Source organism: Leptonychotes weddellii, chromosome 2 (assembly GCF_054177405.1).
Source record: "Leptonychotes weddellii isolate Sample4059 chromosome 2, ASM5417740v2, whole genome shotgun sequence".
Classification (NCBI taxonomy): Eukaryota; Metazoa; Chordata; class Mammalia; order Carnivora; family Phocidae; genus Leptonychotes; species Leptonychotes weddellii.
Genome location: NC_138370.1, coordinates 166,410,719 through 166,427,350, shown reverse-complemented (window position 1 = coordinate 166,427,350; position 16,632 = coordinate 166,410,719). Strand labels below are relative to the sequence as shown.

General features: G+C 38.2%; 1 protein-coding gene across 1 annotated transcript; it reads right to left on the bottom strand.

The window, feature by feature from the left end:
* Positions 1-9,276: 9,276 nt before the first annotated feature.
* On the bottom strand, positions 9,277-15,263 carry DCAF16 (DDB1 and CUL4 associated factor 16). Its single transcript, XM_006731197.3, has one exon. The coding sequence runs from the start codon at positions 11,770-11,772 to the stop codon at positions 11,122-11,124; it is 651 nt and encodes a 216-aa protein (XP_006731260.1). The 5' UTR covers positions 11,773-15,263; the 3' UTR covers positions 9,277-11,121.
* Between the last annotated feature and the right edge of the window lie 1,369 nt (positions 15,264-16,632).

The following is a 16,632-nucleotide window of genomic DNA, read 5'->3' as shown; positions in this document are numbered from 1 at the left end:
TATTAGTTTCTCCTAGCACTTCTGGGGTTTCTTTTTTTTCTTTTTTTTTTTTTTTTATGGTTACAAATTTGATCTAGCTGAGAGTTATGTTGATATATGGAGTGAGGTTGGAATACAGACCTGTTTTTCCAGATGGCTAGGCAGTTGTCTCAACAGGTATTGAATAATTCATCTTTACCACACTGATAATCCAAGTGCTGCCTTAGGTGATCTCTTTAGTAGAAATTTACTAATCTTTTAGCCTTTGCTTAGTCAGAGTTTTCTTTCGTTATCAGTTAAGTAGCATGGGTAACGGGCGCCTGGGTGGCTCAGTTGGTTAAGCGACTGCCTTCGGCTCAGGTCATGATCCTGGAGTCCCAGGATCGAGTCCCGCATCGGGCTCCCTGCTCAGCAGGGAGTCTGCTTCTCCCTCTGACCCTCCCCCCTCTCATGCTCTCTCTATCTCATTCTCTCTCTCAAATAAATAAATAAAATCTTTAAAAAAAAAAAAAGTAGCATGGGTAACTTGATTGTCATTACTACTAATATACTTCTACTACTCATCTAAAACCAAGATCATATTCTTCAGTGTTTATTTCACTTAATCTCTTTAAATAGAAGGCGATTTTCCCTACTCTGCCTTATCCCTACTGTTAAAAAGAAAACCATAGGCCCAAAATGGTGTCACTTAGGTCAAGTCACCAAACCAGGGCTTAATGTCTAATATTAATCGTGGTTTCAAGCTCCCCCACAAATATTGTCTTAACTGGTCAGTCAGGAATTTTCTGTTAAGAACCAATAAGGTAATCTGCATGAAGACACCCCCTGCCATTCCCCCCCAAAGGGAAAGTGACCTTGCCTGGAAGAATCTTTTCTTTCTTTTGCTGATAACTTCCTTGCTTCACCCTCCTTCCTATAAAAACCTTCCATTTTGTACTACAACTTCAGGATTCTGCCCAACTCATGAATTGCTTAATAAAGCCAATCAGACCTTCAAATTACTCAGTTGAATTTTTTTTTTTAACACTACTCATCTTTCAGACTAGTTTGTAAGTCCGTAAAATATGTGCTCAAGGCTCTGCATTTTTGGGTACCACCTATATCATATTTTTAAAAGCTAAAGTTCTCTCTCAAAGATCCCCTCCTTTTTGAGGGAAGAATGCAAGAAATGAACACAGAGCTTAAATTGGCACTTTGCCTATATTGTAATCCTCACACACATTAACTAGTACCAGGGTTTCACTAAAGGTAGTGTAGAGGCTGCTTTCAGGCAACAAGCTTGAGCAATGGACATATCAGTAAGGTAAAAGGGCCCACAGTGACCACCAAGCTGAATGTAAACAGGCTCATTCAGTGACCCACCTTGAAACTGCCATAGTCCCTAACTGACTAATTACAACCAGGCACAGTTACCAAAAAAGGGAAAATTCCATACGTTCCCATACCTCCTCACTCTGCCCTATATAACTGTAGCCCCTCACCATCGCCTTGTGGCAGACAGCCTATCCTTTGCTGTCCTGCTCACTGCCCCCTTGTAGTGTATTCAATAAGCTTTTATCTCTTTTATTCTGCCTTGGGTGAATTCTTTCAAAGGCCTCCCCATCAGATCGGAAGTCCCACAGGTAGCCTGGGATCAAGTCTTATATCTCATCTCCACAGGAGGAAAATAAAGACAAAACCCCTTGTCAGAAAAATGACAACACTTGCACTGATATTATAGTTATCTCAACATAACACCACAGGACATGACACTTTGGAATAAAATGATTTGTGGCAATATTATAGACGGATCATATTGCTGCAGGGGAGTAGAATGCAAGGGCCAAGAAAGAATTCTTGAGACATTGTATGGTGCAACCTAGTAAGTTTATTTAAGTAAGTAGCATGGGGCCAGGACTCCTGGGCAAAGGAGCTACACTTACGCTGTATAAAGCTGGTGGTTTTATGCTTAGTGTTCAAGGGGGAGGGGACGTGCAGGGAGTATTAAATCTTAAATGTCTTCTTCAAATTTCTACTCGTAAACCAACTTTTGAGAGATTTCTCTGGTGCTTACCGTTCAGTTATACATGCAGTCATGAGATCCTTTAAGAATGTAGCAATCAGCAAGTATTTGATCCTTATCAGAATTATACAGGCTATAGGTCAGCCTTCTGGGCTAAAGGTGAACATTCTTCTGCTTCTATTTCTCATCAATATTAATATTAATATGAACACCATGAGCTCCACATGGTTCTGGAAACAGCTTGTGGGAAATGAGTCTAGGAACTCTAGCATTGGTAGTCATTTTTTTTTCCATCTTCCTACCTTAAAATTGTGTTACTGGTAACAAGGTGTGAAACAGAGATAAAAGAAGAGTTCGGTACAGGAGCTAAGAGCAGTTTGTGGCAGAAGTAGTCTTTTTTTTTTTTTTTTTAAGGTTTTATATATTTATTTTGAGAGAGAGAGATCACGAGCAGAGGGGAAGGGCAGAGGGAGAAGCAGGCTCCCCACCGAGCAGGGAGCCCGATGCGGGACTCAGTCCCAGGACCCTGAGATCATGACCTGAGCCAAAGGCAGACGATTAACTGACTGAGCCACCCAGGGGCCCAAGAAGTAGTCTTTTCAATACCTGAAACAGTTAACAACCAATTTGCAAAGTACGTCTAACTTTGCCTTAGGGAAAATAGGTAGGAAGTGAATCCAGCATCAATACTGTTGCCTTTCTGGTCTTTTTTGGGAGTTCAGAGATAATTAAACAATAGAACGCTCTAACACTCAAAAAAGGAATGGAACTGATGCTTTTTAATTCTCTTGATTACATAGCAGTAGGGTGCTCAGTACTCAATGGACATGCAAATGTTTTTAACTGAGTTAAGTATTGGTAATATGGCTGACCTATCTATGGTTGAATATTTCAATGTAGCCATTTCTCAATTTCCTATTTGGAATTGATCACTTTGCCTCTGCAGTACAAACCCAAGTATTGTCTAGAGTATTTACATGGATTTAGAACTTTTTTTTTTTTTAAGTAAGCTCTATGCCCAGTGTGGGGCTTGAACTCAGGACCCTGAGATCAAGAGTTGCCACGCTCTATCGACTGAGCCAGCCAAGCACCCCCGGAGTTTAAACTTCTTAAATTCTGGTTAACATAGAAATTACCATGAACTTGGTAAAAATGAGCATTTCAGACTCCCTATAGCAGAAATTTTGATTTAGGAGGTATGAGTAAGGCATTTAAACAACCACTTCAGTGATGCTGTTGTGGATGGTACCAGGTCCTACTTTGAAAATTGCTTTAATGGCTCTAACAAACCTTCTCAGTTCCCTCTAGGTCTTGCTTTATAATGTCCTTCTTGTCCTCTCTCCTATTTCAATCCTGTCAGCTGTCAAGTTTCAGCTCAGATCACACTTCTGAGGCAGTCCTGACCTGACTATTCCAGTCAGAGATACTCTCTCTGAGCTCCCTGGCAATCAGTATACAAGGGACATCTCCAAACTTTGACCAAGCAATCCGTCAGCAGGAACTTTTTAAGCATGCATTCCCAATAATGTACTTCTTAACCTAGGAATCAGTATTAATAGTGTACTAATATTTTACATACACTATAAAATATACACAGAAGTTAACAGATGAATTAAAGAAAATAGGGGTGCCTTGGTGGCTCAGGCAGTTAAGTGTCTGCCTTTGGCTCAGGGTCCTGGGATCGAGTCCTGCATCGGGCTCCCTGCTCAGGGGGAGCCTGCTTCTCCCTCCTGCCTTTCTCCCTCTGCCTGATACTTCCCCTGCTTGTGCTCTCTCTGACAAATAAATAAAATCTTTAAAAAAAATACAAGTGTATACATGTGAAAAATCATAAAGTACACTTAAGATTAGTGTACTTTTATATTTTACTGTAGGTATGTTATCCCTTACTTAACAAAAAAAGGCAGATAGACAAATTGACCTGGCATGGTTTACTCAACAGATTTGATGAAAGAGAAAACATATATCACCACTCATAATCATTTGCAATTAAATAAAATTTGATTATATAATAATAATATAAACAAATTATGGGGAAAATCCTCAATTATAACTCAGAAAAAAGCCCTAAAGCATTATCTGGGAATATATTATGGAGCTGTCACTGGATTTAACTATATCTTGATAGCAAAAACAGTATGGAGGATGAAAAACAGTATGAAATTTCAAAGTATTTTTAAAGTAGGTAATTCCTTATGCTTTTGAATCAACAGAGGCTAAAATTTAAATGAAAGTGCTGTTGACAGTACTGCTATAGACTACACATCATTTCTGTAAATAAGAAAATTCTGAGATTTGCCTAAGCAATGGACAAAGTTCCTTTTCCAAAAATGTTATAATAATAATATTAATAATAATATATATATATATTTTTTTTTTCTTTCTGAAAAAGCCTTCTGCAATGCACGGCTTACTGGAGCATCTACTGCAATTGTGGAGTATGAACCTGAAGAAGCAATCTAATCGCTGACACGACCACAATTTTACTATATTTTTAATGTCAAACTTCTGAAATCTGACTACTAAAATTGTAATAAAATAACTAATGAAATAAAATAAAACTGAAATAAAATTTGAGATTTATATTTGTGACACAGTGACACTCCAGAATGTATCCATCATCCAAAATCCAAAAATGTATATTTGGTGTACTTCTAATTGCCTCATTTTAACATTAACCTAGTATCCCATGTACTCATCCTTTTGATTTTCCCCAATATTCCAACATCTGTCTCACTCCTTTCTGCATTTTCCATGTACTCACTTTGTTCCCAGTTTCCTAGAGACCTACTTCCCAAAACCTCCATCCTACTTACTTGACATGGTAGCCATCCCAGCACTTTCCTTCATTGCATTCCTTAGTGAGGTCTTGTTTTCAGGATCCCAAGCCTTCTTATTTAGATTTACTCCTTTGTTTTGGTGAAGCACATTCTCCAGGAGCCTCCTAAGAAAGGGTACATGGTAAGATAAAATTTTGAGACTATGCAAGTCTAAACTTTATTTTAGCCCCATACTTGATTGGATTGTTGGGGTACAGAATTCTACATTGGAAATAAATTTTCCTCTTATATTTGAAGGCTTTGCTTTCATAGTCTTCCTTCAACCAGTGTTGCTACCTAGAAATCTAAATACCAGGGGTTCCTGGGTAGCTCACTTTGTTAAGCTGCTGCCTTCAGCTCAGGTCATGATCCTAGGGTTCAGGGATTGGGCCCTGCATGGGGATCCCTGCTCAGCGGGGGAGTCTGCTTCTCCCTCTGCCTCTCCCCCTGCTTGTGCTCTCTCTCTCTCAAATAAATAAAATCTTAAAAAAAAAAAAAAGAAATCTAAATACCATTGTGAAAATTTTTTTTAGAGATTATTTATTTACTTAAGAAAGAGAAAGAGAGAGCAGGGGGAGGGGCAGAGGAAGAGAGAGAGAAAGAATCCTTAAGCAGACTCCCCACTGAGGGCAGAGCCCAATGTGGGGCTTGATCCCAGGACCCTGAGATCATGACCTGAACCAAAATCCAGAGTTGGATGCTCAACTGACTGAGCCACACAGGTGCCCCATGAAAATATTTTATGTAACTCTTGTTTCGTCCCCTTTGGAAACTTTTAGGACCTTCTTTAATCCTGTCATCCTGAAATATCATGTTATGCTTTTCTGTTTTCATTGTGCTGGGCACTCAGTGGATCCTTTCAATTTATGTGACTCAGGTCCTGTGTTTTGGGGAAATGTTCTTTAATTTTGTTATCTCTTTTCACCTCCTTTCTCTGTTCTCATTTTGGAGCTCTTACTAATCAGATGTTGTATCCCATCCTGATCTTCTAATTTTCTTTTCTGTTCTTTCCTATTCCCCATCTCTTTCTGTTCTACTTATTGAAATTTCTTCAACTTATCTTCTAACACAACTACTGAATGTTTAATTCGAGCTCTATTTTTCCAATATTTTTATTATCTGATTGTTCATTTTTTCTAGCATCCTGTTCTTACTTCATGGATGCAATATATTCTCCTGTTTCTGAGAGTATTTTATGTGCCTTGCATTATTTCCAGGTTTTTGTTCATTTATTTGTTTTGGTTCTTTTGTTTTGGTCTTCATGTTTCATTGTTGAAGTTATTCTCAAATGTCTATTGATCCTTGGCTATCAGTGTGTCATGATTATCAGAGACTGGAAGACATGTACGAGTGGGCAGGGCTTGTGGACTATGGGTTTCATTGCAACAAATAATCAAGTGGCAAGTTGTTTTTATACTTGTTCATCTCTCTGGGTGGGGTGGGCAGGGCTGGGTATTTAAACTCAGTGCCAGATTCTGTAGCCAGGTGGAGAAGGGGACTGAAGGCTCATGTTCAGAACACTGACATTCTCTCCATCTCTTATTTTCAGTATAACACCTCACTGCCACACTACTCTCCCCCAAGTCCCAGTTCTAATCTGTTCGGTTTGATTTGTCCAGAGAATAAGCCTCCCATCTTTGGCTAGAAAGAGGGATAAGTAACCTGCTTCAAATCCTTGAGTCTTTGGGGGGGTTCTGGAAATGTTCCAAATGTGTGGATCTTTTCTGCAATGCAGAATGGTTGCCAAAAATATCAAGTATTTTTTTTTTAAAGTAATACTTAATCTTTTCCTTCGTGGTAAAGCAAAGTGAGAAATTAACTGCTTAGGGGCACCTGGGTGGCTCAGTCGTTAAGCGTCTGCCTACGGCTCAGGTCATGACCCCAGGGTCTTTCTGGTTGTTCAGGGTGCAATCACAAAGCCAATCTAGGGTCTTTCATAAAAACTGGCCATACCCTTGGACTGTTCCAAATGTTTGGGTGCCTCCCAAAGGAAGTTGTCCCTTCCAGACTATTGCCTAACAAACACATTGTAAAACATCAGTTGATACATTGGGGTGTCAGGTCCCACACTTGACACCAGGGATGGAATGTTAGCATTAAATAAGCATAACTTTGGCAGTTAACCCAAATGTAATTTTCCCTGAAGTAACAATGAGCTCCTGAATTTACAAGCTGCAACACTGATTCTGACAATTTCATTTGGTTTCTGCTGAAATCTAATTTGATACCACACCAACTTGGTTTCTGTGTATACTAGGAACTTAGTTTTAATCTTGTCAGGCTGACCAGGATCCTGAGTCTCCTAGATGATTACAGATCATGCTCTACTCCAGGGGAACAGGGCATCAATTCCCAAATGATCCCAGGAATTTTCACATTATGTGTCAGGGTCATCTATGTCTTCCCAAATAAATTGCCCAAACTCCAGTCAACTTGTTTTATGATCCAACCCTAAATTGTCACTAGCATTTTAAACCAACTCCATGCTGTTTGGAAGCAACAACTCTGGGACCCTCTGCTTGCTATATTAAATTATTTTTAAAATCAGGCATTCCTTTCCCACATCTCACTGAGGAGCTGGCCATAGTTCTCACAGCCAACAGGAGTTGGTAGCCAGCAAGTGTCAGGTCATTGTGTTACCTTCATCCTTTCCATTTTCTTGGTCTCACATCCAAAACTGTTATATAATCCCACTGATGCCACCAATCGAAAGGAAGAATGTAGAGGACTGTCTACAGTGATCGGACTCAAACATGTAACTGTTAACTAAACTTTGTTTAAAATTGGCAAAGATACACCAGAGATTTTCTTTTTGGCAACAGCAAGTCGACACAGGAGAAATACTGGTGGTTGGTGTCAGCTAATACAGCTCCCTCAATTTCCCTCAGTCCAGTGGATATTGCTCACTGGTGGGCTCATATGCCAGGAGCTTGCACAGACTTGTATCATGAAGTCTGACAAGTTACCCAAACTTTCTGGGCTTTTCCATGTACCCCAGTCACATGAGCAAAACACTCCTGGCCCTGATCTTTATGTGCCATTGCCTCGTGAACTTATCAAATACAACTTAAATCTGGGTATAAAAGGCCTCTTTATCTATTCCCTTAGGTGACTACCCCTTTTGGGGTTTCATTGTTGGAGTGTGCCCTCCATGTAACTTTCCACTACACTTGGATGGCCACATATTTACAAATATCTAAGGGTCTGTATAAGGATTAGGCTAGTTTAATGTGACCCTAGAGAGCGAAAACAGCATCAATGGCCAAAAGCTTTGGGGTAGTTTACATTGGTTCAATATATATTATTATTTTTAAAAAGATTTTATTTGAGAGACAGAGAGAGCAAAGCAGGGGGAAGTGCAGAGGGAGAGGGACAAGCAGACTCCCCACTGAGCAGGGAGCCAGATGCAGGGCTCAGGCTTGATCCCAGGACTCTGAGATCATGACCTGAGCTGAAGTCAGATGCTTAACCGACTCAGCCACTCAGGCACCCTGGTTCAATATATTTTAAAACTGATTTCTTATGTATAGTATCTTATTTAATTTTGCACTCCCAGGGTCTGGATTATAGTAAGCACTCCATACTATTATTAGATGAATGACTAAATTTCTAACAAGAGACATTTAAAAGTAATGGGCTGCTCCAAAAGGCATTAAATTCTCTAATACGGAAGCCAAAAGTAGAAAATAATTTATTAGAGACAGAAGAGAGAATTTATGTATCAGTAAGAAAATAACCCAAGTGATTTCTAAATTCCCTAACAGCTTTAATAATCTACTCTAATAACAGAACATTATATTCATCATAGATAAATTTTTTTAAATGGATACTTGTGATAGGAGCCCCAGGAGGATAATCCCCGAAAGGCGACTTAAATCTGTCCCTCATCAGACATGTATCAATTTTTTCCTTCTCTTAGGAAAGCTGATGGGTTTAAAAGACATGATTATGGTCTTCTGTGCTCAAAGTATCTGGACCGCTTTAACAAAAAAAGGCTGCCTATCTGCATTGCAAGAGAACAGTACCTTTATTAATGTCTCTTGGTTTAGAAATCCTGTTTCCTTAGATAAATATTTCTATGAAAACATAGTAAATTTGTCATTTCTCCTAATCCCTTGGAGGGAGAGTGTGCAAGTGGTAAATCCACCCCTAACCCCACGTCCATGGCACACAAAAAGAAGTAAAGGCTTAAGGCTTTTCCAGGTATCTCTCATTTTGTGTAACCCGTAATTACCTAACATATACAAACAAATGGGTTCAAATCCGGGTCTTGACTGAATATCTGACATTTTCTTTTACAAGTATGTTTCATTATCTAGAGCTCCCAAGTCACCTCCTATCAGAGACACTATATTGTATGTATGTATGTTATCTATCTGATCAGTTGACTCTATTTAGCATTTAGTGAATGTTGAATATGCCTTAAGCAAAGCAGGATCTACTTCATTTGTTGAGAACAAATGACCATACTCTTCAGCACGTACAAAGCTGTTGGTTTATTCAGCTGCAGAGCTGGGGAAAGGCTTCCTTTCGGAGTGAATAGCAAAAATGCTTCAGGAGCAAGGCACTTTTGTATACACACACAGAGAAAAAGAAACATATTATGGTTACATAAACATCAGTATATTTTAATTTTCAGACCTCCCTACCTCTTCCCACCTTCCCCTTAAGGAAAAAAAAAAAAGGGAAACAGGTTTTTATAACATTTAAAAAACCCAATTTCACAGAACATCTCTACATAGGAACAGTTTCTGATACATTCAATTACACTAACAGTATGGTATGTTTTCAGTTCAGTAATTTTCCATTCACAGATATCTTTCCTACCTACTACAGGTCCCTCTTTTTTCCTTAAGACATGACAACTAAGGCTCAGCAGAAATTCTCATTGGATTATAAACATTCTTCTCTCTCCTTAAAGTTGCTATACATGTATAGAATTTGTGATTCCATTAATGCTTCCATTTTTTTGATGCCACATCATATACAGCACTTAATTATGGAGAATAGGAAAAAAGTAAAAGTAAAATGAAAGGATATAGGATCTTTAACAATCTATTTTCTGATTCCTTTTAGATGCCCAGTCAACCAGGATCACACACACAGGTTTCACTCTATTGTAGGTGTGTGAAAAGATTTATTGGTCCCATGAATCTTCTTTTATGTATGATTTCTATGTTTTGACTCATTTCAATAAATGCAGCAAGATTCATTTATAAGGGTACATACTCTTCCTTGTTGAGCTAGAAGAAAATCTAAAGCTAATCTATGTAGAAAAACAATGCTGCTAAAAACTCCAACTTCTGATTGTAATTAGGCTGAGATTTTCTGTAGTGCTAAGTTCTTTAAAGTTAGAAGAGTTCCTGAAAAGTTTGCAATGGATGTAAACAGTGCATAAAGTACTGCTGAGAACATTATGCAGATGAAATATTTTAATTCATTAGCAGTTAATATTGAAAGCATAAATGCTTTTAATCCTTTCCCATTGGTCTTTTAAAATGTGATCTGCTCTTGACCAAAGTCTGAATGCCCAGATGCAGGAAACCTATTCCCCGCAGAACAGGTGTCTGTTTAACCCCTGGTTACAATTTTTAGGCCAATGTAGCTAGAGACAGCCTGGTGGGAGCTTAATGTATAAAGGTTTATACTGTAGCTGCAGGTACTGTAATAGGCCTGAAGCAGTGCAGCCTTGGTTTGAAACTTCACTCCCTCCCCTCCAAAATAGGAACCCTAAAGGGTGCCATATATAGGGCTATCTGTATAAAAGCTGGGAGATAAATTCATAGCCCCACCATTTTCTTTTGTCTAAGGAATTCCAATTAATGCAACTATCTCATAGAAATTGTTAGAAAAGAGTATGCTCAGAGAGGTGTTATTGGGAATAGCTAAGTTCCCTCTTCCCCACTGGCTATTCTGAAGGTTAGGTAACAAAAGGGGTAGGGACCTACTACTTCTTCCTTCCCGTTCACAATGAAATATCTGGTTAAGAGTCCATTCAGAAAGGCAGAATAAATTGGGCAGGTGGCGGAGGGGGAGAACTGAGTGTGGACAACAGTCAACTAAACTTTTGTAATATGGTCCCTTTTGTCTAATTTTCTACTCAAGCTTTCATTTTATCCACAGGGTCTGTCAAAGGGCATGATCACCATGCATTTTTTGTAGCTGAGTTATGGTACCACTGTACTTGGTAGTACTTAAGGGCTTGTTAGGACAGGGTATGGTTTGGTTGAGAAGGCATTTGCTTTTCAACTATGGCGTGTGTGACTTTGTACTTCCTTCCCAGTTAGCAATATGAGAGATAGCAGAACAAATGGTGGGTCTTTAGAGTGATGCGGTTAGGAGTTTGTTAACTGCCTTCTGGAAGTCAGTGTACGAGTAAGTAGTGTTGATGGGTTCAGTGCGGGTTGTTTCCTTAACTGTTTTAGTTAACCAGCCACAGCAACAACCAGAAACACATGAATTAGGGATCTGTTTTAGGTATTCAGGTATGGGAGTGGCTCTACTCAATGTCCGGCTTAACTGTTTGGTGGCAAACTGCAGTGCTCCGTTTAGAGTGGCATGATCTCTAGAAAGCCGACTGGCATTTGTAAGGGGCCTTTGAAAAGGTGGGACTCCACAAGAAGCCAGAGGAGGCCATTCGGGAATTGGTTCCAGTTTGGGTACACAATGGGAGCAATGGGAGAGTCTTAGACCTATCTCCCGAAGTATATGAACTGGTGTGCTTGGATCCAAGAGTTTAGCATGATATAACCAGGAATTAGGATTTAAAGGTTTCCAAGTTGTAGAGTATTTTAAAAGGCACTTAACCTGCCAGGCAAGACTCTCAAGAGGTGTGAGGTTGGGCACCACAGGGTCTTCTTCTTCAGAGGAATCCCACTCTTGCCCAGAACTCTCATTTAGGTAGTTAGCATTTTCTTCTTCCTCACTTTCTGATTCTGATACAGGGTCAGGAGAGGGATTTCTGGGACCCATTAGATTAGAAGCAGAAACCAGAAAAAGGTAATAATCTAAGCCAGCAAAATACTGACTAAAACTAGCAAATAGAAACAAAAGATGAAAAATCCTTCAACAAGATTAATTTGTCAGTCCATTACACACACACACAGTATGCCTCTGGCTCATATCACTGTGCAGTTCTTCAAGATTATGTTGCATATTCTTCACTTATAAAGAAGACATCTCAGTTCTCAGGACCAGTTCAGTGTGTAAAAGTGTTAAGTCACTTACCAGTGGTACAGGTCAGAGTCTCTCCTTCAAATCCTGGCTACCCAAGAAGAGAAGGGGTCCTCATCTAGGCAAGCTGATTTTCTTAGCGTGTTCTCAACTGGTCGTGATACTGTGAAGAGACACTTTGTGTATTGTTTTGTTGGCAGGGATGTTATATCTACTTGGTAATAAAAGAAACAATGGTTGCCTTTCTTGTCCGCTGTTGGTGCAAATTTTGTTCAGGGAGATGGTGGGATGAGTTGTCAGGGACATCTGGTGTACACGGATCCGATGTTTTCCATAGGTGGTGCAAATGCCCTTGGAAACTGGTGACTTAGTTGTTGAACTATCTGGAAAGGTAGCTTTAACCTGTGAATGAGAAGACTAGAGAAATGATATTAAAGCTTGAAAGCAATGGGTAACATTATTGTCCTTCTAACTTTATATAGTATCTAAGAACACAGATGCTGAACATGAACGCTTACTGGGCTTTTCCATCTCTAGCTCATAGTCTTAGGCAGATTTTTCTACTGGGAATGACTCCTGGGAAGGAGAGCCTGGTGTCATTCTAATCACTTATTGGTACATATTTGGGTCAGTTTATTTTTTTTAAAGATTTTATTTATTTATTTGAGAGAGAGAGAATGAGAGACAGAGAGCATGAGAGGGAGGAGGGTCAGAGGGAGAAGCAGACTCCCTGCAGAGCAGGGAGCCCGATGCGGGACTCGATCCCGGGACTCTAGGATCATGACCTGAGCCGAAGGCAGTGGCTTAACCAACTGAGCCACCCAGGCGCCCTGGGTCAGTTTATTTTTTAGTACACTGTTCTAGCCCAGAAAATTACTTCTGCAAGAGCAGTTCCCTTATGCCCCAAACTCAATAGAGAGCTGTAAAAGGTACTTTTTTCCCTTTAGATGTGCTTATTGGGATTAGTTTTAGGGGACCTGTTCTGGTTGTAGAGCTGCGTGCGACTCTTGTTGGGACCCAAAGGTTGTGGTCATATAACCATACTCTATAGATATGAGAGAAGATGGCAGGTGTAAATTTTTTTTTTCTTCCAGGTGTAATTCTTAATATAGTAGAAATTACAATGAATGTAAACAGTTTAAACTCACAGTTAAAAGACACTCTGATTGGATTAAAAAAACAAAACAAGATTCAATAATATGCAATTAACAGAAGATACTTCAAAGCAAAAAGACATAGAAAGGCAAAAAAATAAAAGAACGAAAAAAGATGTATCAGGCAACTGTGGACCAAAATAAAGCTGAGATAGCAATCTTAATACCCAACAAAAAAGATTTCAAGTCAAAACATATAAGGGACAAAGATGGACAATAATATCAGTAAAAGGAACAGAATAAAATTATATAGTACTCATCATAAATGTTTATGATCCTGAAAGCACATCCTCAAAATTTCTCAAGTAACAATGGACAGAACTATATAAGCAGGAGATATAAGAAGCCTGAAAACAATCAAAATATTAATATACTTTAGGTATTTTATCAGTAGTCAGAACTCTATACCAAACTGAATAGATGTTTGAGAGTGCACATATACACACATGAAAATAGATCATGTATTAGGTTATAAAGTATAACTAGTTCTAAAGGGTCTATTTCGTTCAGACTAAATTCTCTGACCAAAATGCAATAAAGGTAAATATTAAAAGATAGTTAAAAGTAATCCTATGTTGGGAAGCTAAATAACTCATGGGTTAAAATGGAAATTATAAAGGATGTTAAATACTAAAACCAAATAATATAAACCATACAAAGCAAAATTTGTGGGACATGGGAAACACGTACCTGAAAGAAAATTATAGCTTTGAATACACTGACGAGGAAATGAGGAAGTTTAAATATCTACAAGTTAAGCATTCAATTCAAAATAATGGAAAAGAGCAACAGCAAAATAAGCAGGAAGGAAATAAAGGCAGAAATGAAATAGCATATGAGAATAGAAAAGACTGACAAAACTAAAAGATGGTTTTTGTGAAAATATGAATAAGAAAAATGAACTAGTGAAACTTACTGAGAGACTTAAGAACACAAAAAGAGATTAAAAATAAAAAAACAGAGGACGTCTGGGTGGCTAAGTTGGTTAAGTGTCTGCCTTTGGCTTAGGTCATGATCCCAGGCTTCTGGGATCAAGTCCCGCACTGGGCTCCTTGCTCGGTGGGGAGCCTGCTTCTCCCTCTGCCTGACGCTCTCCCCTGCTTGTGCTCTCTCTCTGACAAATAAATAAGTAAATAAATAAATCTTAAAAAAAAAATAACAAATATATACTAAATGTGAAAATCTAGGTGAAATGGCTGAATTCTGGAAGAAAATACTAAAACTCACATAGGAAGAAGTAGATAACTTGAATAGAACAAACCAGTAAGTGTTAAAGAAAATGAAAAGGTACCAACCTCCTTTTAAAAGCACCAGGCCTATATGGTTTTATAAGTGAGTTCCACTAAAATTCCAAGGAAATTAACACCTATTTGTTTTGGAAAAAAGAAAAAAGCATATAAACTGACAAACTCCTTTTATAAGGATAATGAAATATTAATTCCAAACCTAAAGATGAACCAAATAAAAAAAGTACAGGCTCATTTCACTTGCAAAAATTCCAAATATTACCTAACAAAATCTAATAGATTAAAGAAAAAAAAGAATATGCTATCACATAGAACTTATCCCAGGGAAAGGAAGAATACCTCAACTTCAAAAAATTTATAAATATATGTCACCATGGTAAGAAAATAAAGCCAAAAAAACCCCAAACGATTATTTTATCAACTGTGTATATTTAACCTTTCTTAGTTCCTTCAAAAACAAAACAAAATACTCTTACCAATCTAGGCAGAAAAGTTACCCTCTTAACTTGGTAAAGGTTATCATCAAAAACTTTCAGCAAGTATAACCTGAATGAGAAATTTTAGATATATTCCCTCTAAAAATAAAATCAGATAAGGATAACCATGATGCCTGATATTGTCTGATCAGTACCAAAAGTCCTAATCAATGTTACAAAAATAAGAATAAAATAAAAAAAGAATAAATGACAGGTGTCAGAACTGGAAGAAAAGAGATATGGTCATCTAATTAAAAAAAACTAACATATAAACAAAGCTAATAAAAGAGCTCAACGAAGTTCCTGGATTTAAGAATAATCTATGGATATTCATTATTATTTAGTATATACCACTTACTATTCTAGGAATTGCAAATGTTAACTCATTTAAAATTCTCCTAACAACCCTACAAGACAGGTACTTTTTTTTTTAAAGATTTTATTTATTTATTCATGAGAGACAGAGAGAGAGAGGCAGAGGGAGAAGCAGGCTCCCAAGGAGCAGGGAGCCCGATGCGGGACTCGATCCCAGGACCCTGGGATCATGACCTGAGCCGAAGGCAGACGCTTAACCATCTGAGCCACCCAGGCGCCCGACAGGTACTTTTTTAAGTACCTCATTTTAAACATGAGGTTTAAGCTACCTGCCCAAGGCCATACCTCTACTAAGTGACAGGATGTGGATTTGAACCCAGGAACTTTTAACTTCTACACAAGCAATACTAACTAAAAAAATGTATTACATATATACCCTTCACCACAGTGAGAAAAAAAAAAACAAAAAAAACCCAAACTAGGAAACTAGGATCTAGGAACTACTTAATAATATATAAGACCTCTATGAAAAATGTAAAATTCTAATAAAGGACATAAAGATGATTTAAAAATCTTGGATGGAACAAATGAATATTATAAAAAGTTTCTCCAAATTGATTTATACAATCCCAATATGAAAAGAATAAAATTGCACATGCAGCCAAACCAATGATTTAAACAGAAGAGTGAAGGGGGTTCTTGGCCTACAAGATATTAACACATACTAGAAAAGTCACAGAAATTAAAAGAGGGTAGAGTTAGTGTATTGGAACAAATAGTCCAATCGAACAGAACAAAACTCAGAAATACAGCCATATGAAGTTTTGGAATGTAGTACAAAGTAAAGTTTGCAAATAAATCAAGGAGTAATGAAAGTATTTAGTACATAATATTGGTAAAGCTGGCTCATTACATGAAGAAAACCAATGTTTAGTGTTTATATATATATATAATTTATATATATATAATGCTACATACAAAGGAGGACTCACGTTGGATGAAAGACCTAAGTGATTATGGTAAACTATGAAGTTAAAGGAACATAATACATGAATATAGAGTATCATTGTGACGTGGGGCCAGGGAGACTTTTATTTTTATTATTATTATTTTAAGATTTTACTTATTTTAGAGATAGAGGCGGAGAGAGAGAAAGAGAGAGCATGAGTGTGGAGAGGGCAGGAGGAGCAGAGGGCGAGGGACAAGCAGACTCCACATTGAGCACAGAGCCCCACGTGTGGCTTGATCTCATCACCCTGAGATCATGACCTGAGCCGAAATCAAGAGTAGGCGGCCCAACTGACTGAGCCACCCAGACACCCCCCAGGAGACTTTTAAATGAAAAAACCATAAAGCACAAGACCAAAAAATGATGAATTCAATCACATCAAAATTATTTCTGGATTGAACTAAAGATATCAAGAACTAAGTTAACTACAAATCCACAACAAAAAGATAACAACCTCA